The 24,231-nt window shown below is 39.3% G+C and overlaps 1 protein-coding gene across 4 annotated transcripts; it reads right to left on the bottom strand.

The window, feature by feature from the left end:
- Positions 1-980: 980 nt before the first annotated feature.
- On the bottom strand, positions 981-24,177 carry LOC139140747 (pyridoxine/pyridoxamine 5'-phosphate oxidase-like). Of its 4 annotated transcripts, none has more exons than XM_070710137.1 (7): positions 23,214-24,177; positions 22,057-22,327; positions 11,944-12,043; positions 8,410-8,463; positions 7,826-7,954; positions 6,984-7,060; positions 981-3,367 (listed from the first exon to the last, which is right to left on the bottom strand). In XM_070710137.1, the coding sequence occupies exons 1-7, from the start codon at positions 23,581-23,583 to the stop codon at positions 3,202-3,204; spliced, it is 1,167 nt and encodes a 388-aa protein (XP_070566238.1). In that variant the 5' UTR covers positions 23,584-24,177; the 3' UTR covers positions 981-3,201. The 4 variants fall into 4 exon arrangements, with proteins under 4 accessions (XP_070566238.1, XP_070566237.1, XP_070566239.1 ...); XM_070710136.1 differs by lacking the exon at positions 11,944-12,043 and adding an exon at positions 12,497-12,596 and having other exon boundaries at positions 23,214-24,166; XM_070710138.1 differs by lacking the exons at positions 11,944-12,043; positions 23,214-24,177 and adding exons at positions 12,497-12,596; positions 22,635-22,767.
- Between the last annotated feature and the right edge of the window lie 54 nt (positions 24,178-24,231).

Below are 24,231 nucleotides of genomic sequence, written 5' to 3'. Positions count from 1 at the left end.
AAAAGTTGAACATGGCTAGTCTGGGTGAACATGCATGAGATAAAGAAGCGGTTTTTTTCGCCTTACAGTATTTATCACCAATATGTCTATATGTTCCACTTCATACAACTTACCATTCTGAAAGTAATCCTAAAAATAATAACCCTTGTGACAGAAATGCAAACTTCATACAAAGAAAGGCAAAACAAATTAAATACTAAGCTTACATCTGTGATGTACTCATACCGGTAATATCAACATAGTATATCGTTTGAATGAGTTGAAGTATTACCAGAACTTCCAAAATGGCGGAATTTTCCCGTTTTTTTTCACTCGAAATTCAAATAATAAACTTAGTCCTGCAGGTTGGTAATATGTCACTTCCTTTTAATAATTCCTGTGATGTTGATGTTTGATGATTTTACCATTCTACCTATTTGCATATGTATGCTGTGTTGTGTCAAAAGCACACCACTCTTTCAACCAATGATGAATCTGGCACAAGAGCACTAATTAATTTCCCATAAGCCACCACAGTAGCGTTGAGCTCAATTTTCCTATTTTAAAACTTTCAGAGGCACGAATCCTCTTGATAGGTGTTAGGTCAATGTCAGCTTGGCTACTAATTTTTAGTGTGGGTAAGTCCAAGGAAATTTTGAGTTGTGATCAAAATAGCGCCCTCAGTGGTGCTTTTGACAAAATTCATGCTCATAGCTCTTATTTCCAAGGAATGCTATGGCCATAATTCACAACAGTCTGCATTTTGATTCAAGCACGCAAATATCCTTACAAATATACTTCAAATTCAAGTTCAAACCGAACGAGCATTCATGCAGGTATCAAAACTTAAAAGGTCAACTCTATTTTTCACCTGAACTATCTTTGTTACGTGGAAGTGAATTAGTGGGCTTGTTCAATCTCCACATCATACACCTGGGTTATGCATGCAGCACATGACAGCTTTCTGAAGTGCACAGATATTGACAAAGAAACAGACAGCATGAAACCAACTCTCTTTGTATTTCATACAAATAGCAACTTACAGTTCAGAGTTTAAAGTACTACAGCAAATATTATACTACTTGTCAATCAAAATATTTTTATTTCTTTGCATGATCAAGAATCTGAAACAAATTTCTACCACTCACTCAGCATGCACGTTTCATTCTAACAATAATGTTCACATTTACTGAACATGCACTGATTTTCATCCCAGGTACAATTATCTTAAATACATTCATCAATGTCATAAGTTCCTTGAAGTCACACACTACACAGTTGTTTCATAAGTGTAGATACATTATCTGATACGGACTTCTTTTGGTTGACATCACCATATTACTATTTCACAAAAAGCCTTTGGCAAGTTTTCACGATTCCCCGTGAGGTTGGTAATTTTGAGGTAACTTCTAGTTAAAACTTGTGAAAAATTAAATATGCAGATCAGGTATAAAGTGATACATTTAGAATCTGATAGTTCAATGTACATGTATTGAGTGTCTCGGTAGTAATATTTCTGTACCTGCCTGAAAATGTTTTTGAAAACTGCCTACATTTATGAGTGACTCAATGATAAAGACATTCACGTAACACATGTGTGTTTCATCCCTGTAAACTGAATTTCAAAACTGACATCTGAAATGAGACAATTACAGTAAACACATTCATGGCAGAGCTTTCTGCGCAAACTAGAGAAAGTCTTGTTCTGTCAGCCTGGACAGCGCTGAACTCTTGACCCTGTCACTACGACAATTTCAACAGGTTGGCACTGGACCTATCAGCAGATAAAAGTGGGTGAATGCATTCAGCTAAAATTTAGGCCTGCCTTGTCAGGCTGGCCAGTGTTGTCCAGCTGGCTGGACAGTACTCTAAGATCTAGCACAACATATTTTTTACAACTGCACGTAATATTCGGACCTTGTCAAGTATGCTGCCACTCTGGAGATGTGAAAGACATATTCACTCAATGCAAATTTCATTGTCTTGTAATGTCTTTTGCCGTTTGGCAACCCACTTCACACATTCTATAACAACCTTTTTAGTCGAGCAGAACCCCTTTTTGCAAGGAATAATACCTACCTTGGCACCTTTCTTTAAACATTCTATTAAAGCAGCACTTGTTAGTGTAGTTGAACTTAGTCAAGTAATTCCCCAGTACATAGTTAAGAAAGTTCTAATGACTTGAGATAACCCGGTCCCATGTAGGATTTAATAAACTGTAGTACGTTGTTGAACTTAAATAAGAGCATTCAGAAAACAGAACATATGACTCATTGAACTAAGGGGCCATCGATAATAAAAGCTGACGCATAAGAAACGTAATTCCTTCGTTTTACTTGAAACCAGCTCCCTCCCCCCTCAAAACGAAAGTTCTTATGCGAAAATCAATTTGTATTATGATGCCGTTTCTGACAAACCCACGCGCATGATCTCCGATCCGCACGCCCATGAAAAAATACTTGAAGGACACATTAATTAATAAACCTCGACTTTACACGTTTCACTTTTTAAGACAGAACATTTTAATGTATTTGGCATGTAGGAAAATGTTTCACATACATGTTATGCATGTTTCAAGTTGAAAAAGGATACAAGTTTTTATTTCACATTCATGTCTTTTCGTTGTCTTTTCTGTCTCCGCACTTTGTGGTCATTATGTTCTCAATGAACGCGAAGGTAGTTTTGTGTTCTCGCTGCAAAGTCGCACTTGAAAACAATAGAAAATTCTTATTCCATTTTGACTCACACAGAAAGAAATGAGCTTTTACCCCTCCCCCCCCCCTAAACAAAAGAATTACGTTTGTCGTGCGTCAGCTTTTATTATCTACGGCCCCTAAGCAAACTATCTAAAGGCTATATTCAGCCCCTCACACCTTTCAGGCACCCCTAAAAATAATGGTACAGTCCACTAGGTACTCCCATGGCAGCATACTTGACAAGGTCCTAATATTCTACTTGCCATAATGACAAACATTTGTCATGACAGCTCTGATATCCATGTTTCACAATTTAGTAAGGTCAATTTGCTATTACACTGTGAACATTGAAGTAAATTTCTTGCATCTGTAGTCATGTCACTTACTGATAAAAATTATTTGTTTCATTAAAATACAAGAAAGAGGACTTCAAATTGTTGCCTGAACCCTAAAACCTTACTTGTAACTCTGGTCATTGTATGCAAAATGAATTCTGACGATAACTAAATTTTCGTGGCAATGCAAGTTACGGTGACAATCTCTCATAAACCCATCCATCTTCAGCTTTGTGTGTGAGTTTGTCATCAATCACTTCGCCATCCTTGGGTTTTCGGAAGACAATTCTGTCATGTATCCGATTGCTCTGTCCTTGCCAAAATTCCATCAATTGAGGCTTGAGGATGAATCCTCCCCTGTTAAACAAGGCGGGATGAGAGCATTATTACAGAACTATACATGATTTTTGTTTGAATGACAGTTACAAATGAAGATAGTAGCGAAAAATGAAAAAAAGCTACTGAATGAAAAGATTGATGTCTTAGCACAAGAATTGTCTGTTGCAGAAACATAAAAGTGGGACTTTTGACAAGTTACTGATGATCTTATCTCTTACACTAGCCACATTATAAATCTTGAAAGTAAAGTCGATGTACCACACAACACCAAGTCAATATAGCAGTGTTCTCCCCAGGATCCAGCCAAAGCATAGCGGCTAATTTGCATAATCATTTGCATATCATTAATTTACATTTGCATACGGATATAAGCTTGCACATGCACCCACACATTTATGTACACTCACAACAAAATGCAATGGTAACACACAAGTATGCAGTTTGAACATCATGGAAACACTTTATTACACTTAAATAAATCATCACAGTATTTTGCAATTAAAACAGAAGATTCAAACAGTAACAGCAAGTTCAGATTGAAAGCAAGCAATGGTTCGTCTGATTGGAGTTTCATTAAACATAGATTGCAAATAAAATTGTCAAAAATTGCCAACAAAGAGGAAAATTCACAAGTTTAAGCTTTACACCATTCAAATGCAATTGATTTTTATATCATTTTTGAACGACAAACACCGCGAATAATTTTTCATCACGGGGATCGATTTCAACCATCCCCCCCCCCCCCCCCCCCCGCGTAACTACCACTGCCAGTGCCACTGAACATCGTCGTTCGATTCTTGATTTAAAAAATACCACCAAGATAATCACAAGACATGAACTAAGTACGACTAGAATCACTCGAAAATCAGGTGTAAAATCTTTCAGAGAACGTGTCAGAGTGGAACCACACGCGACGCCATCGCCAGGATCAATGTCAACACGTTATAAACACGACGGCCAAGATGGCCGCCGCCATTTTGAAATTTATGCAATGTGAACTCGATCGCGATCGTGATCGTACTCGGACAAAAAAAAAAGATCATCGTTGTAAAATCACAATCAACCTCACCAGTCAACTGCTTCTCTTGTTTCTTTTGCGGTTCATTTCGTTGATCAAAGCATGGGAATGTGATCAAAGGCCCTGCTAGTGCTACACCGCCTAACTCTGTCAATACTTGTCCGCGATGCATACTGACTAAAGGTCTTTGTTGGTCGTAATCGTAATAGTCGTAGTAGAATGAAAATTTGTGAACAACCCAGCCGATTCTTCTATTGTTTTAACGTTCCTCTCAACACTTCCGGACAACTTATCGGACGCATACCATACTTCACACCTTCCACTCTTTCACCAGGCTGAAAGTTGCAGTGAGCGCTAATGTGTAGACAATGCATGCAACAGCTGGTAGCTACGCAAAGCGTGTGAACTAAAGGATGGCGGGAATATTTTAAAGCGTAGCGGGGAGAATCAAAGCGTAGCGGGGAGAAGCGAAAGCGTAGCGGGACCGCTACGCTAAAATGGCCTGGGGAGAACACTGATATAGGTTGAATACATACAGCTGCTACTGTTACATATAAATTCTACCAGTACATATACAGTGAACAGGACATTCAAGGAGAGATATATACTTCAGTTTTTCTTTGGTCTTTCAATCATTGCTGTTAGTCACTCGCAGGTCTCTGAGTCAAAGCCTGTGCTACGGGTCACCCAGGGTCTCGCTACCCGATCGCCAATTAGCCAAATGCGAAAGAAATTTAAAAATGGCTACAAAAATTCCAGTTTGGCGAACATAGTGGCTAATGAATTTTTCCTGTCCAGGTGCCACCTCAACAAAAAACTACAGCTAACAATAAAAAAGTTGTAAGATCTGTAAGATGTTGAAACAGTTTACTCTACTTCCTACAAAGTTGCAATGTATTGAAACAGTTTACTCTCCTTTCTAAATAGTTACAAATTCCCTGGTACGTGGAGCAGACATTGTTGCTGTTCCGTCTGCGGTACATAAATAGAGGCTTTGTTTTGCCTCCTTGAGTCCCGTTCGTCTATCTAGAAGTTTTACCTACTTTGCTAGAATCAAAGTTGGCCTGCAGCTACTCAGTTTGATAGTAAAAACCGTATTTTAAAAGGGAAATTTCACAAACGGAGCGAGCAATAATACAAAGGAAGAGGAGAAAAACTGAGGTTTTCTGAAAGGTCAAGTCTAGGTCATCTCATCATCTGATGTCATGCATGAAGACCCCTTAAGTGTACAATTATGGTTCAAAAGAGCCACCTAGGATGGTCCAATAGGTAAAAGGTAATTTTGGTGTCTTCCAGTTTAAATGGCATTCAGCTTGACTGTCAGTTTTAAATTAAATTTATTAAGAGTCATTGGAAAGGGATATTGTCAACAGTAATTGCAGTAAGCATATCCATTGTCAAATCATAAAGTTTGTGAATTGCAATTTTGCATGTAAACATTAAAGCAACAATTCATTAAAATTGTTAATTCGGTCTATTTCAAACTGCTATAACTTATACAAGAAGTATGTGATTCTGAATTAATTTAATATTTTTGCAGATTCGACCAGTTTAATGATGTAGAAGTAAACATCACCAGACATTTCTTTATGATATCAAAATATCAAGTGAAAATATATCTGTGTTACAATGATATCATAATCATTAAAACAATGTAATATACTCTCAAACAGAGAGTAATTTAAATGAACATATATCATTGTGTATTGTTTTACAAGAGTTGTGTTTGGCCAAACCCTTTGGTCTCAAGAAAAATACTCATACTCAAAATGCTATTCAGCCTGCTTGATCACAACTATGACATACAAGTAACACCAGGGCCAATTGCATCTACACTGCCAGTGTGCTACTAAATGCTTTCTCCTGCACCATTTTTTTATTCTTGTGGCTAAAACATTTTGGTTATGGAAGACTGCATAAATTTGCCGCATGAGAGGCTGTAGCTTATGACAAGCTATCATACTGTGAACACTAATGAATGCCGCAGAAATGTTCTCTACCTGTTGTAATATACGCTTCACTTTGCTACCAGATTTTTAGAATTCAATTGATACATATTTTATTTCTGGTGGTAAAAGTTTACCATCTGAAATGAAAAAAGTATTTCTATCATGGAAATGTCATAAAAACAAAGATTGTTCAATACAAACTGAACAATATTTCCTTAATGTAAAAAATATCAGGAACATCATACAAAACATCTCGATTTGTAAAATCAGGAACTCCTGAATGCGGAGAAAGCTGTAATTGCCATGCTTAATTGAAATTATAAACTGGCTAAAAGTTGCTCAAAGTGGCTACAAGATTTTTGATTTGGCTAATCAGTTGGCTAATCATTTTGGTGACTTAGGGGGAGCCCTGGCATTCTGTTTCACATGATTGTCAGCCTCGTGTTATTAGTAGAACACTGGTCAGTCAGCCATGCATGATAATATTTTTAAGACAGACTGCAATGCACTTTAAAATTTGTGTTAGTCAATGAGCAATGTATTATGACAATTGTCATTCAATGGTTGTGTATTGGTCAGCTTGTAGATGTAATCTATTATATTGGTAACAGTCTTTAAACTATCACATGTTTCATATTAATGAACTCAGAGTACTGGAATGGCTTACCAGAATTCTGGTTTTGGTATAACACTGTCTGGATTTGCATACTTTTCTTGAAGTTCAGCTTCTCGTTGTAGTAACACCTGTTGATGAGTCAAAACAGCTTAAATACAGATAGAGATAATATAATTCAGTGAGTATGTCAGTCTTGTATTGTTTTTTATGCAAATAGGAAACAATTGATAGTACACTGCATTTTCCGTACTCATTGTCCAAAATTGACATGCAAGTTTCACAAAGAAATGGGCCAAACATAGATACCTTTGCATTAAGGTAGTATGCGCCTCAAAAGTACAAGACAAACTTTTGTTCAAACTTTCCTTAATGAAATTTTTGACCATTCACGTACCAAATAAACAATAAAAATCAGGGGGTCACCGTGAAAAGTGTGGAACGAATGAAACAAATTACCTTACAATTTGCACAATTTCAAATTCCAAACGGCTGCCATTCCTGTGTTAACTCTTAAAGGAAAATAAATTTTGGATTTTCAATAAACTAAGATTGTGGAAATATTTATTCCTCCAAGAGCTTTAAAATGAGTCTCAACAAGTGGTAGATCAGAAAAGAATTGTAGAAATTTCAAAATCCGATTATCTGTCCCCGAGGTGCATTCTACCCAAATGCTGCATATCAGAAAAAACCTTGTGAGAATGAAGATTGTAAGTCAGCGGTTTTCCTATGAAAGCTATTTTTTGGATACCATGACATGAAAACAGAACAGTTTCAAGCATTTACTTCATTTATTGCTCTTCAAAAGAAATGATTCTGTTGATTGTATGATTTACACACTGGTGAAATTCAAAGATAGCAATTTGGTCACCGTGCACAGTGTATACATTACTTACATCCCGACTTTCAATGACTGTGCTCTGATGGCTAACACAGGCTCCAATCTGACTTGCTTTGGGACGTGAATGGAAATAATCTGTTGATGCTTTTTCGCTGAGTTTTTCCACACTGCCTTCAATTCTGACCTAGGGAGTGTAAAAAAGAATGTGATCTAAATAAATCCTTTCAAAAATGTCGATGAAAACAGAAAATCAGACTCTCTCGCTTTTTCTCTCTCCATTATCAATATGAAACTACAAATCAGCAGGATTGTTGGATTTAATCATAACCTGTTCATTATTCTATTTCAGCTGATGTAATATAAATTATTGTTGCAATCTCTCACTATCTATGACTGATCTACCAGAGATAAAAGTGTAAATGGGCTTTCGCCCTTCAAGCTCCGTGTACTGTCCATTGTAAGTAGCTCATTTGATCAGATTTAAATAAACTTAGACTTTATCGATTATCATGCTATCTTGAGCAGTGGCTGACTACATGAAGGAGTTTGTACCTTTAAAATATTGTGACAGATATGGACACGGTCTCATCTGAATACTAGCGACACATAACAATAGACGATGATGATAAAAGGACTTACTGATCTTGACAGAGACTCCCAATAGAATACCAATGACGCAAATGGATTACTTATCTGCAAAATAATGAGAAAAAAAGCAACATTTGAGTATTTCTGAAATTGTTTGATTCTTCGCAGTCTTCATTCGAATACAAAAGACTTTCCCCTGGATTCATTTTATCAACCTATGGGTAGGATCTTTTGCACTTATTTTCACATTTTCCCTTTTATTTAAGTTCAAATATGCCTTTGGGACAAATATTTAGACTAAAATTTTACAATTATTTTCTGATCTACCTCTTGTTAGGGCTCATTATAAAGCTCTTGGAGTAAGAAAGACTTTCACCATATTAGTTTTTTGAAGACCAAAAATTTTATTTTCGCCAATAAAGTTACCACAGGGATAGCCGCCATTTAGAATATGAACTATTGGTAAAGGTTAGATCATTTACATTTCCAGTGCCAAAATTTATATGGATAACCTTGACTTTCATTCTTGATTTAATGAGAGAACATTAGAAAGTTTCACTGTAGCAATTTTGAGCAAAAGTTTAAGGCTTTTCATTTTTGACACGCATACTACCTTTAGTAAAGTTTTCTGCAATATTGGCAGATAGAATGAGCTTTGAGAGGCCACATTACTGGATATTTGTTATTCAACAGCAAAAATAAATGCCAAAAATTAAAAATTTGACAAGCACAATTTTGGTATTACCCAAATGTCTCTAACAGAACAGATAGATATGTAAAATTGGGTTCAAGGGTGAAATATCACCAATTCAATTTACACATTACAAAATTGATGGCCTAATAATTAATTACCAGTAAAAATTATTTTTCTATATTGCTGTCATCTTAAATATCTTATTGAGAACCATTTAAGGTAGAACGCACTTCGGGGACACAAATTTTGACTGTGAAACTTTTACAATTCTTCTCTGATATACCACTTGTGGGGGTTCATTTTAAAGCTCTTGTTGTGAGAAAACATTTCACTGACTGAGTTTTTCGAAATCCGAGTATTTTTATTTTTCTCCATAGATTTAACACAGGGATGGCGTCAATTTTGAATCTAAATTATCGGTATATCTTGAGTTATTTGTTTCCCTTGTACACAAACTTTGCACGATTTTTATTCATGATTTTGAAAGAGAATGGTTGAAAGATTCCTTAAGGAAAGTTTGAGCAAAAGTTTAAGTCTTTCACTTTCGAGGCGCGAACTTCCTTAACAATGACTGAATGTTCAACTCTCTGCATAGTTTTCTCACACATTATTATATTCTTATATAGCATAGCATGATCATGCATAGGATATAAAACAGACTCAGAGTTAGTGGTCAAGTAAGTATAAAATCAAGTGAGAGTTAAGACATTTTTCAGTGAAGGCAGTTTCAAGCTGTTCATGCACAAGGTGAGAAATTGACACAGGTATGAAGGTAAAGCAAAGTCTATGAAAATGGCAGTTGTTTGCTGTTAATATTATGACAACATTTCCATGATGTACCTTTTTGCATATACACCTTGCAGATGCCTAGCCAGGCCAAATGATCGATGACTTCACATTGAGTGTACAGTGGTTTGAGTTGACCCATTGGCATTTGATAAATTAGACATATTGACTAAACTGAGGTGCTGTCAACTCTGTAAGGTGTATCAGCTGACAGTCTTGGCAACACCTCGATTGAGACAATACGTCTACTTTGTCTAATGCTAACAGGTCAACGCAAACCACTGTAATTACATTCATCTGCCCAGTAGTTCACTACTGAAGCTGCATCTTTGCAAATAGCTAACACCAATATGAATGACCAAATGCACTGAAGCCTGAAGAAACACAATGATTGATATTCAGAACAGAACACATATATATACTCGGTGGTTTAGAGTTTTGGGATGTGGGAGGGCCTACATGGAATTTAACATGTGCTCATATCAACCACACTCTACTGAATTTTCAAAGGACAACAAAGGTACATGTAAAGTTGTATACCGGAAATATGAACATAATGGTGACAGCTTTGGTTTCACAAATGGATCTCAGCCAAAAACCTTTTTGAAACTTCAAGTCTCTAGTGTTCCATGAAGTTCAAGTAAGCATAAAGTTGGCATAAATTTGAATAAAATATATTGCCTGATTTTGGTGTAAAAATCATTGAAAATTACAAGTGTTCAGAAAGCCTGACTTATAGTGCTTTTTTGAGAATTCACACTGCTGTCAGTTTACAGCTATGCGAATGAAAGACATACAGGAGGCGGTTTATTTACATTTGTGGGTGTGTATCAACCCTGGCTCAGAGTTCCTGCATGAGTTTTTACCTACATTCTGACATTCAACATACAGATGCTATCTTTAAAGGGAGTAGGTCATCCAATCTGCTACTGCATGACTGTCTTGTCCATAATCATTGCCTCTTCCAAAAAATTGTTGATGAATGGCAAGAAAATGTGAAGCATATTCAGCATTTGATGCACGTTCATAGTTCACCTGGTTTGAAACTTTCATTATAAGAATATAAGACTTTGTCAAGTAAACTTTGGATGCATTCCTTTGTTCATATGAAGCTGCTCCGGTTGCAGTCACTTGTTTTGCAATAGCTGCATGGGGATGCTGGGGTATTTTGTGCATAGCCACATATTCATCATTTTGGGTTGCACATGCGTAGTTATAGACATCACAAATTGTAACACACCTCACTCGCAGTCTGTATTCTAATTCGCCAGTTGATAGTCACGTGGGATGCATTCTTTTTGTGCTGATCCACGTAAATGACGTCATCAGGCATCATTTGTTGGAACTGTTGCCTGCCAGGCATCAGTTCCGAAAAATGATGCCCGCTGACGTCAAAAACAACATTGACGCGTGCGCGGACCGGAATGTAAACAAAGATGTTGTCTGCGGCCGATCGAAACAATAGTCGAGAATTTTTGGTTTATCTACTTTCTGAAGAAGAATTGAATGCTTTGGTTTCCAACAAGACTCGAAACCGACGAAAACTATAATCAAAGGTGCATTGAAGGTTCTGCAGAATTGCGATCCGGCCTGTTAGGAAAAATGTTTTCTTACCGAACCACTCCAACATATTACATCATAGGCCTACATGAGACAAGTTTTGTGTATAGTACGTTCTTATGCATGGCTACGGATGAGATGTGTTACAAAACACATATTGACTGGCCATGAGGGCAACAGCATACGTCTTTAACCCCTTGGGCCTGTGAGTCACCCCCAAAAACAGACTGTTTTTGGGGGTGACTCACAGTCCCTTGGGGTACAGACGTATGCTGTTGCCCTCATGGCCAGTCAATATGTGTATACTGTTCCCTTTCATTGTGTATGGTTATGAATGATCTGTTGAGAATAGTTGTGTATGTATTCTGTCAAAATGAGGACACTCAATCAGCGCACAGCAATATTAAGCCGATACCAGCAACCAGCAAGGATGGTCAAAATGAGGGCGCCGTACCAGCATCCAGCAAGGACAGCCAAAATGACAGCATCTATCTGCAGCCAAAGCTAAAAGCAAGCCTAGGACAAAAAAGATCGTTGTCACATACCAGTTCCTTTCCTTTTCTACTCTTATAATTGGTATAAAATATAAACCCATTCTCGTTAAATCCCTTCATAAGTACAATTCTTGATGAAGGTACTCCATCTCTGTTGACAAGAGGTATAAAATACTCAGGTTAAGTTGACAAAGAGAAACAAGACACACACTTATATGTAAAACGCTTGTTGAAAGCTTGGAAAATATCTTGTTGCTCTGCATTTGCCTCAGTGATGGTGCACCTTGTTGATCAAGTGATATTTTGCGTTAATCTCAAACAGTAGACTTGTACCTGTTGATATCCAAATGCAAGTTGTCTACGACCTCTCCTTGGTTACATACAGAGTATGCTAAGCTGCCCCTTGAACATACAACATAGGTTTTAAGATGCATGTAGCGTAGCATACACCTAAGCAAGGAGAAGTTCTTGACTAAAATGCAGGTCACACAGTTTCTTTGGATGAACTACCACTCTCTTTAACCTGAGATTGCACCTTCACTGATGAAATGGCTTGCAAAGACAAGATTTTTTCCCCGCCTTTCACGTTCACACGACCACCTACCAGTTCCTCGGCCTTTCTGCTTCCATAATTGGTGTAGAATATGAAGCCATCTGTACTGAAACCTTTCAACAGCACCATGCGAGCTGATGGTTTGCCATCCCTGCAGTTACATGTAAGTTTGGGGAGAAGCAGCATGTTATCCATGATGTCCTCAATGCGCATTTTACAACATAAATCATAAATCTACAGGCTGCACACATTTTGAAATTTTGAAATAATATATAATAACAAGGCAGTATTGCTGAAGGCAATGAGTACTTGGGCCGAGATAGAGTAATTTTGAGGACAATATATACTACTATTCAAATATGGTCTTGAATTTCCTCCTGTCAATTAGGCATTTGATTAACTGGTTATTAAACGAAGCAATGGCATGACAACGGCAAAATATGTCTAGCAACTTTGTGGAGTTTGAGGCAGGGGTTCTTTATTTATAGTGAAATTGCTTAAACTCCTTAAATATTCAAATTACAGCAAATTTCTTTTGTTCTCGATGGTAGATGTCTAATATTTAGATGGGCATATTTAGATTTCTACCCTATAGTTATCCCTATTACCAAAAATCGGACATCCAGCTCTATTGGCTTGCTCAGAATTAGATATGCAAATAATTAATGAGGTACAATATGTGGTGTCATAAGGTGTCCCATCATACCAAATATGAAGGGTGTAGCACTTGTGGTTACTGAGTTGTGGACAAATATATATATTTGATGTCAAAGGTCATTGAGGTCACGTGACATTTTGTCAAATAATTGTATTGCTAAGTTATTCCTATATACCAAAAATCAGACCTCTAGCTCTATTGGCTCGCTCAAAATTAGATATGCGCATAATTAATGAGGTACAATATGTGGTGTCGTTAGGTGTCTTATCATACCAAATATGAAGGATGTAGCACTTGTGGTGACTGAGTTGTGGACAAATATATATATTTGAGGTCAAAGGTCATTGAGGTCACGTCACATTTTGTCATAATAATTGTATTGCTAAGTTATTCCTATATACCAAAAATCAGACCTCTAGCTCTATTGGCTCGCTCAAAATAAGATATGCGCATAATTAATGAGGTACAATATATGGTGTCATAAGGTGTCCTATCATACCAAATATGAAGGGTGTAGCACTTGTGGTTACTGAGTTGTGGACAAATATGTATATTTGATGTCAAAGGTCATTGAGGTCACGTGACGTTTTGTCAAACAAATTATATTGTAACTTATCCCTATATACCAAAAATCAGACCTCTAGCTCTATTGGCTCGCTCAAAATTAGATATGCGCATAATTAATGAGGTACAATATGTGGCGTCATAAGGTGTCCCATTATACCAAATATGAAAGGTTTAGCACTTGTGGTTACTGAGTTATGGACAATAATGTATATATCAGGTCAAAGGTCACCAAGGTCACATGATATTTTGTCAAAATGTCTGAGATATCTGCGTGAACCGATGGACTCACTGATGGACTCACGGACGGATATGACCCAATCTATAAGCCCCCTGGACTTTATCCGCGGGGACAAAAACTGTGTCACTGCATCCTTTAGGCAATATGAATACGATGAGAAACTAAATTTTTATTTTTCTTGGCCTTATACATGGGAGTCTATGGAGAACTGCCTTATACATGGGAGTCTATGGAGGTGTAAACTAAAAAGTCCTCTAACACTGCCAAATTCGATCGCATTGTGAAACAAATCGACGTGCATCTGTATGGGGTTGGGTACTATTCTTGTGCAAAGTTTGAAAGAAATTGACAAGGGCATGTCTGAGATATCTGCGTGAACGGACGGACGGACGGACTGACATGACCAAACCTATAACTCCCCCAGGACTTCGTCCGTGGGCACTAAAAACAACGCAACAGTTATTACAGCTACACCGGCGGTAGGTTCATATCCAGAGCCCCGTACGGTCTGCCGCCGTCGCTTGAAAACAATCTCATAAACCTGCCATATGGGCAACTGTGTATGAGCAGCTGGATACTTAACTTCCCGGAGAAGGCGAGCTGTCACGTTCAAGCTCAGGATTATTTGTCGATCAAATTTCAGTAAATTTACCTTAGCAGGGCTCGAAATTAGCGGTAGTCCCGCGTCCACAGACTACCAACTTTTCCCTGGGGCTACCAAAGTCCATGAAATGGTAGCCCACACGGACTATCAAAGCCTGGGACAGGAAATTACTTAGTGGGCGACATGATGTTGATCGCTGACGCCACTACACATGCTATACCGACGATCATACAGTCAACCCAGCTGGACACAGAAAGGACATGTCGAATTTGTTGCGACAAACTTTCAATAAAATATCATTTATATCTGAACTGATGTACTTGGATAACAGGCTCGAGAAATGATGGCCAATGAAAATTCATTTTCATATGTATTTAGTCACAATTTATCAATCACAATTGGACACAAAATTATTCAAACTGCAAAAAAAAGCTGTTGGGCCATCCACACATTTAGCTTTCCGGGGGAAATATAGTCAAAATTGCCACGAAAGTATTAGGAACATGACTGTACCAAGTTGTCATCCTGAAATTCATAGCCAATCTATTTTTAGCCATGTTATGTTTACACGTGTTAGTCAAAAGTCGTTGTCACTGCGAACATCAAAGCTCTGCGTATGTGTGAATAGGTCGTCAAACTTTGAGGCGTCACCGTCGTCCACTACACATGCTATACCGTTCTCCTAAGGCCATGATCAGCAGGTATTGATGTCAAATGACTAGAAAATTCACTCACTGGATAGAATCATGAAAATAAATCGTTCATTGTCTAGATATAAATAAAATATTCTTTACAAAAAAACCTCTTCATTCATGCATGGCTACCAACCAGACCTTGTCGCTGGGCTACCAACTTCAGAAATGGTAGCCCACTGGGACTACCAGGGTAAAAAGTTAATTTCGAGCCCTGCTTACCTAGATGAAATTTGTCTATATGCTGAAATTTCGCCGAAGTTTGACAGAAATTGCATCGATTTTTCAGGTTCATATCCGACATTTTGAGTTTGAGTGCAGACAGAAATAAGTTTTGAGGCAACATGGCTGCGACCCCATGTTGACCCCTAGCCCTGCGTACGATGCTATGTGCTACAGCTAACACACAGCATCGTACGCAGGCTAGCGAGAGAGTTGCCGACATCGACGGTATTTACGATAAGTGAATAAAAGACTGTCATTTTTGGAAGCGATCGAGTAGCTGAGGTAGGCTGGGATACGACTTGGGCCCAAGAACGCTGAATTTCGGCAGTAATTTGGCTTTTTACGTCAAGTCCCAAAATGGATTTGAAGTCACCGACCCTACGTACGCGTACGGGTCTTTGCAGGGCTGTGGTGAGCGGGGCGATTAGCTGTAGCGGAACACACAGCATCGTACGCAGAGCTAGTTGACCCCAAGTGAAAATGTGTTCGCGATCAAATCTTCCTATATTTTTTTCAGAATTTTCGACAAAATCATTGCTTCTTACATCTTTTGTAAAATATAAAATATTAATATAAAAATGCGATGTGCCATGTCTCCAGATTTCTAAAATATCGTTCGTTGACCGTTCGACGGAATACTCATTTCGCAAACTTGTGACGCAGTTGAAATTCAATACTGACCGCCAAATAATCTTAATGAGACGAGATCATTCTAGACATCCTCCAAATTATCCAACCATTCGCGTTAGAGTTCAGCTCGCTTAGAGGATCATAACATTCTTCGGCCTTCGTTTAGATCGACCCTAATCTCTCCCATTTAGGAAATAAATACACAAGCTACCTTGACAAAACTTCGTGCACCATCCAGGACCAAACACACTACAAATCTGTCTTGACGTCATCATCTCCTTACATGGTAATCGGCATACCGTATTTTTTAGCAAAGGAGACACAGAATACGTCGGAGTATTCGTTTCAAAACGTATTACATTGTGTGATGTTGTCAAAAAAGGTAATGTTACTGCAGTGGTATAAATTACAAAACACAAAAGTTCAAATCAGTTTATTTTGGACTGGCTTTACCCAACATTTCATATTGTTTCTTATGCCAGATTTGACCACGTGCTTACTGGCGACCCCTTTACATGCAAATTTTGTGTCAAATGGTGTGTTCTCCTGGAAAAACAAACGTACGATTTCTATATGAAGGAGGCGAAATTTGCCCTCAAAACTCGAAACCACCCCTTTATGGGGTGTACCTAGCTATTTTGAACGAGCTTCTCGAATCTGCAGCTCTATTTCGAAATGATGGTCTGGTTTTCTCAGCTCAAGGATAAGTGTTCTCCATCGCTGTGGGCATTACTATTCTCAACTGGGGTACAGTTTCCAGTCGTAATGTTTTCATTGTGTCCGGGATATAAAACCTTTCCTTTTCACAATTTTACTTCGTTAACACTAGTCCACATCTTGTCAGCGATTACCATTTTCCCTGCCAGACAGTAATAACTGTATCACTTCCCTATCAGCCAAGTCAGTAAAAAGCGGTTATTGAGCCAAAACATGACGTATTTTCACTCACTTGGCTTGTATGTTATAGCATCTTTTGTCCAAAAAAAATCAACTTTACAGTTTTATATTTTCAACAGCCTTCAAATGTACAGTATTATGTTAAAATACATCATATGGAATACGTTGTGTTTCATTAATTTTAACCATCTTGACCTGGTGGTGAAATATGGACTTGGCAGGAAAAGGGTTAAACAGTTTCAAGTTTAAATGTTAAATTCTGGTCTCGAAGCCCTCTTGTTCGACAAACTGAAATTACCCTCCCACTTTGGCTCGTCCAGTGGGTGTAGCAAGGGTCTTGCCATCGCCTAGGAAACGGAGGGTGCATTAATTGTTGCATTTCGATGCACATTTTGATTATATTCAGAAGATTTTGTGGCAAAAAACTCAGATAGAGAAGCATTAATATCACATCTCACTTATTCAAGACTGGCTGAGAGCAGCACCTCCATTCATTAACATCATTACGCCATTTATTATGCCAAGAAAGATGAAGCCAAGACATTTTGCCCTCCCTGGTCTCAGCCAGGAATGGTTATACCTTACAGAGTTTTTTCCCACGGAATGAAAACAAATGTCTTGGGCTGAGGCCAAGTACAATAATGATGAAGTACATTAATTTTGTAATGCGCCTTATCTCTGAACAGAGCTATAGGCGCAATAGTGACAATACAATATAACAGAGGAAATGTTGAACCACCGGGGCTGGAGACTACGTGAACGAAAAAGCTTAAACTACTGTTTAAAGAGAAAAGTCTTGAGGAAAGGCGGAAGGAAAGGGTTGAGTTGGAGAGGCGAAGGCCAGAAGGAAGTTTGTTCCATAATGCTGGGCCAATGTTAGCTGTGGAAACGCAGCTATCTGTTGGCGGGGTTGCGTGCGTCTTTATGTGGGTCAAAGGTCAACCCCGCCACGGATAGCTGCGGGCCAACTGCGAGCGAAAGTGGGTCTATTACGACGACACAACATGTATCGGAACTTTGAACGGCAAAATAAACCAAAGTGAGTGTAATTCAATAAAATGACCTATACCTGCCTGAACTCTGATTATTGCTTGTTCCCTAACTCCTTTTGTGAACAAATTTCTGGTTCGTTTACGTTATTTCGGCTGATTTTCCAAGGAGTACTCAAGATTTTCACTCCAGCAGCGAACTTGACTTCTATTGATATGCTAATACAGACGTCGCTCGTTCGGTCAGATCCTTATTAGCATATCAATAGAAGTCAAAGTTCGCTGCTGGAGTGAAAATCTTGAGTACTCCTTGGAAAATCAGCCGAAATAACGTAAACGAACCAGAAATTTTGTTCACAAAAGGAGTTAGGGAACAAGCAATAATCAGAGTTCAGGCAGGTATAGGTCATTTTATTGAATTACGCTCACTTTGGTTTATTTTGCCGTTCAAAGTTCCGATACATGTTGTGTCGTCGTAATAGACCCACTTTCGCTCGCAGTTGGCCCGCAGCTATCCGTGGCGGGGTTGACCTTTGACCCACATAAAGACGCACGCACCCCGCCAACAGATAGCTGCGTTTCCACAGCTGGGCCAATGTAAGAAAAAGATCTCTCCCCAACTCGTGGAATACTGAGAAGTCGAGAATCTGAGGAAGAGCGGAGTTGTCTTTATGGAATGTATTGATGTAGAAGTTCAGAGAGATATTGCGGTCCTGTGCCCGTAAGTGAATTGAAGCAAGTAGATACAACTTTGTAGTGGATACGAGAACTAATAGGCAGCCAGTGTAATTTTTGCAAAAGGGGTTGAACATGATCATACTTTTTAGCATTACAGAGGAGATGAGCGGCAGCATTTTGCACTCTTTGCAACTTGTCTATAAGCTGATTAGGGCAATCAGAAAGGAGACAATTGCAATAATCTAAACGAGACAGAACAAGTGCAGAGACCAACGTTTGAGTAGCCTGTACGAAGAGAAAGTGACGAATAGAGCTAATTTGTCTAATTTGAATGTATGCAGCTTTGCAAATATTCTGCACATCAAGTATGTTAGCGGAGTAGAAAACAAACACTTGCCTGCTTGTTGGGGAAGATAAATTTTTGGCGTGGCTGGTGAACAGTTACCTCTTATTGGCTAAGTCAAATTTTAGTTACACCCCCCACCCCCGGTTACCTCCAAGGTAGTGCTTGTCATTCACGGTTGTGATTTTTGGTCTACTGAGATCAAAGGCTAGGTACAGTATACCAGATACATATAAAACATGTGACAGGGTTCTCCATGAGGGGATTTTAAGGGTGGGCCACTCTTTGGAGCAATCGACTCATATGTTAAGTACGCAAAAGAGTATATTTTCACTACTAAAGAATATATAAATTATGCATTGTTACATGTATATAGACTGGTCGTTCCATTTTTCCTAGCAGTGGAGAGCACTGATTGAATTTGCGACATAAGTATCTATCAGGGCAGGTACTATTTTGTTTAGGCTGGCAGCTTTTAATGAAATATTATCCATCTAAATGTCTGCTTATTATCTCCATGAATACTTAACAATAGTGTCATAGAGATTGAACATGGTTTGCATTGTCTAAAGATGAGTAAAAAGGCTACATGTATTATGTTGAAAATTCATAAATCATTGTAAGCTTCCCCTGGAGACACGGCAGGCACAACCAAATTTCTTTCTCTAACATTCCTGACAGAAATGAAAACAGATGAATCTCTACTCCATCTCTGTTCACTAGATTCTTAATGGTATAGTGCCTTCTTACTTTTTGGATTTCTGAACAATTTGAATGGAGTTGAGAATTTTATCAAATGTCAAATGTCAGTCCTACACTTAAATACATGTAGTATGTGAAATTTTTCTTGCATAAGAGAGAAACTGCTTGAGTTAGTCACAAAGCTTGTTAAAAATCTCATGGAACATTAGTCATTTGTACTTGCAAAGCATATCAGTCAACATATTAATGCCAGCTGTGCAATGTTCACTGGTGACCTGTATGCCAGTGTGACCTGTGACCTCAGATCATGATAAGACTGTATACTTTTCCAACACCTGCCACAGTGTGTACATGTACAGGTGCCAGCTGATAACTATGACAAATATGCAAACAATGGCCCATAAGCACACATGATTGAACTGAGTTGACCCTCCAGTTGTTGTCAATGTTCAGATACACTGTTAGGTTCCATGCAAACAAAAACAAATATTTTCTCTGCCTGATTGTTCAATGGCCAGTGACACTCTTTTGCAATCGATGTCCGTTCCATGTCATGAAGGTTGACTCAATTGTGTGATATTGCTAAACTTAACAAGTCATCGCTGATGACACAGTCCCCACTTGTTAATGGGTACTATGATTACAAGTCCTCAGAGAGGACAGAGTCCTCTTCATTAATTAGGTCTGTGATGTCCTTGTACTAAGTTTGAATAAAATCGGTGAATAAAATCGGTTGGGACGTGCCCGAGTTATGGCTCTGTACATGAAAAAATCGTAATAATGGCCGCCTGGCGGCCATATTCGATCGTATCACAAAACAAATCGACGTGCATATGTATGACATAGGTCAATGTACTTGTACCAAATAGATATGCCTGAGTTATGGCTCTGTACATGAAAAAAATCATAATAAAATGGCCGCCTGGCGGCCATATTAGATTGTATCAAAAAACAAATCGATGTGCAGATGTATGACATATGAAGTAATATATGTACCAAGTTTGAATGACATCGCTCCAGGCATCTCTTAGATATCTGCGTGAACGGACGCAAGCAACGCATGCACAAACAGACGCACGCACGGACATGACCAAAGCTATAAGTCCCCCCGCACGGTGACCGTGGGGACTAAAAACTACAAAACACCTTCCACCATTACACTGAAGCTGACTATAACCTGTGGATTGATGGATCAGACCAGACTGGGGATAAGGTCAATAAATAGAAGCCAGCAAAGTAGGGTAATTAAAGGGCAAAATGATCTGCATCATTTTTAGCATGTAAAATGACAGGTATGCCTGTATATGCACATATGATGACAGTTGGTGCTTTAGAACATCAAGACAATGCCAACTGAAGATAAGAGTTGCCATATGCGCTAACACAGCTTTTTCTGTCAGTACTTCAAACCATCTAATCTTTTCCATAAAATTGCTTTACTCTTTCAAACTGAAAATTCTGCAGACCAAGTAACATCTGAATATGTTTTGGTGGAAAATGAAGCTCTGGTCATGAGCTGTCATGTCATGCATTAGTCAAGGGCATACTACACGCAATTACTAACATTTAGGAATTGTACCTTACAAATTTCCTTGCAGTGCTTGCACACATACTTTGTCACTTCCTGTAACAAAGCTTCTTAAAAACTAGTTACCAGAGACAAAAACCCAGGAATTGCCATAATTTTGATGTCAGGTTGTTTCCAAGTCCCTGTTTTACCTCTTACAATCTGATTAAAATCAGATGTACAGTACTGCGACATCTCTGTACTTGCGCGGTTTTCTCTTGCCTGAGAGGCGACAGCAAGAGAAAACAATGCAAGTACATGTACAGAGACGTCGCCATACTCTACATCTGATTTTAATCAGATTGTACCTCTTATGGCCTTACATGTAGCTACTGTATGAGTGCCTGATGAGGGCATTATGTATAGCTGCTCACAGCTTGGCTGTGAATACCATATGTGCAGTTGCGTGATCCATAGTCACACCATCTCTTAGTTGTGTGGAGGAGCAGGGCCCTTTGATGAATGCATCCATGTCTGAACTCTTACCAGGAGTGGTAGGACTGGGGATCACAATGCAAAGAGCATGGAGGTAGCACACGCTTTGTCTGTGTGCTAACTCCATGCAAAGAAAAAGTAACATCAACCAAGCGAAGTGTGAAATGAACTGAGGAGGGACCAGATGCTAGCCCTGCATGCACGTCAGAGTGTTGTTATGAATGACCAAGCCTCTAACCATACTGAAGCGGGGGATATAACCGTTAACAACACAAAGACCTGAACTCAGAGCTAGGCAAGATGCGAGCTGAAAACCTAACCCTCCCCTCCTTGTATGGCGAATGGATTGTCCCTAAGTAGTAAGTGCCCACCCCCCATGTACTTACTTGGTCGCTGTAGCCAATGTCATGGCATTCGCTTCACCGATTTTAGGATCCTCACACGCAAGTTTAAACCACGCAGCAAACTGTGCAATTGGTTCCTTGGCTTCTAGATCTTTTTCAAAGAATGCCTGGTGGCCAGCCTTGTATGCTTTCCGCATTGCGGCAACATTTATATCAGCCATGTCGTCGTCGCTCGAGTCACAGAAATGTCGTACCACCAAAACAGGGTCCAACTTCGTCGCCTTCGTAAGACGTGTAAACCTAACGGTCCTGACTAAAAACATTAAAATATATACTGTGTATTACACAGCCGTTGCCGCTATAATAATTGCAGAAATTGCAGTGGTTCTTTGGTCTGTTCCAATGGCAAAGAACTGAGGTTACACAAACATCGCCCTTGACATCCGCATTACGTGACCCAGTCCACGTTACATAAGTGGCCAGCACGGCAGGACAACTAGCAACACGGCCGATCAGAGGTGAACAGAGTACAACAGCAAAAATCTACTCAAACTCTTGTGTATATATTATAAAACCATGTAACTAGTAAACCTACCTAATCTAGCCACTAGTAAACCTACCTAACTGAAGATACCTAGCTACACCTGGAGACGAAAGTGATGTGATCAGTCTAACTATTTGGCCTGCTGACTATCTTGGCGGTTTTGCGTTTTCACAGCGTAATATATAATCATGTGACCTAATTTTCAGCTCTAACAGGTCAAAGGTTGAACTGGACTGTTCCATTTGTGTTTAGCAACTTTGCCCTGCCCTGGGAATATAATAGAACATCCTAGCATTTTCAGCGCCGCCACATTACAGCATTACTATACTCGGACGGAGTACTGTACGTGTTGTCGAGGTGCCTCGCTACTTGTGTTTGCAACAACTCAGTGCAAGTCTCCACAAAAAGATTTTTTCTTGTATATGCTAGATAATTGAGGATCCCGACCCCTTGTAAAACCCCTGTGTCAATTAATTCATACATTATTCCAGCATTTGCTCCTATCCAATTACTCAATGTGACTGACTCTAGGCGAGGTTTTCTAATTTCTGTCTCTAAAACAAGACGCGTACCATGTTCGCCCGTACTGAGCAAATGGGAATCTTTCAGAGTATCAGGGTTGATAAAAAATCGACAATATCGAGGTATTTCTCACCTTTGTTACGGGTTTGCATGTACACCCGAGGTTCTAAATCTGCTCTTAAATTGTTCGGAGTGCTCTGATTGTTCTGAGTGTTCGAGTTCATCAAGTTTAAAAGTGTTTGGAGTGGTGTTGTGGCTGTTGTCTGGGCTTGCTGTTGGTTGGTAGCTGCTGCAGCTGCTAACAGTTGTTGCAGGTAATCGCCTGTACCTGGGGTGTTCTTGGCATTGCCGATGTCACCGTTGGGGGCGCTCGTTGTATAGCTTGGCTTGAAGTCGCTGGCCCGGCTGCGGCTGCCTGCCCCGTTGTCGTTTTGGTGTCGACCCCTGTCTTGTCCGGCGCTGTCGTACGATCGGCTCGTGTTCTCCCGCTGAAGGTTGACCATGGTCTGTCGACTGCAGGTTGAGATCACGAATTGCTCGTAGGAGTATTCGGCGTTGGGACACTGGTTCAATGCCCATTGCGTCGACGTCTTCTTTTTCGATCAGTTGAATAATCGGCATTGTGTCGAAGCCGGCAGATGCTAACTTTGCAAGTGTAAATGAGTTGATTTCTTGTCTGATGCCCACTGTTGAACTTCGGTGGGAATATCAGGACTGAGTTCTGCAAGCAGATTTCCTCTGTTGGATGAGGAGAAGCCTGAAAACATGTCAGGGAATGTACATGGAGCTGGGCTCACTGCCATTGTCAATTGCTTGGTGGGTAGGCCCTACGTGTGAATCGGTTTGATGACTTCTTCAGTTGCTGATCGTAGTCGTGTCGTCTTGGACTGGCTTGGCTGTACAGAGAACGGGTGATGATCGTTTCTTGGCGCCGTTGTTGATGAAGGCTGGTCAGCTGTGAAGAAGTTTTGATGGTTGAACAAACTGGCATAGACTAGCTGTAGAAAACACTTGGCCAATGTAAGAGCTGCTATGGCGGTAGTTGCTGCTGCTGCTTGCTCTGCCGGCTGCTGATTGTAGTTTGAATTGCCCGCTTAAATAGACTGGAAACATTATTTTAGGGAAATGTGCCCTTTATGCCTAAGAAATGA

Source organism: Ptychodera flava, chromosome 9, assembly GCF_041260155.1.
Source record: "Ptychodera flava strain L36383 chromosome 9, AS_Pfla_20210202, whole genome shotgun sequence".
NCBI lineage: Eukaryota > Metazoa > Hemichordata > Enteropneusta > Ptychoderidae > Ptychodera > Ptychodera flava.
This window is presented reverse-complemented; position numbering and strand designations above follow the sequence as displayed.

What these genes read in the sequence shown, in the direction of transcription:
- LOC139140747 (XM_070710137.1), bottom strand. Translation starts at nt 23,583, where the DNA reads ATGGTCAACCTTCAGCGGGAGAACACGAGCCGATCGTACGACAGCGCC. An exon ending in GTAGAAAAGGAAAGGAACTG is followed by an intron (nt 8,464 to 11,943) that starts GTATGTGACAAC and finishes ATTATTTTGCAG; the next exon opens with ATAAGTAATCCATTTGCGTC. An exon ending in ATACCAAAACCAGAATTCTG is followed by an intron (nt 3,368 to 6,983) that starts GTAAGCCATTCC and finishes CTTGTTTAACAG; the next exon opens with GGGAGGATTCATCCTCAAGC.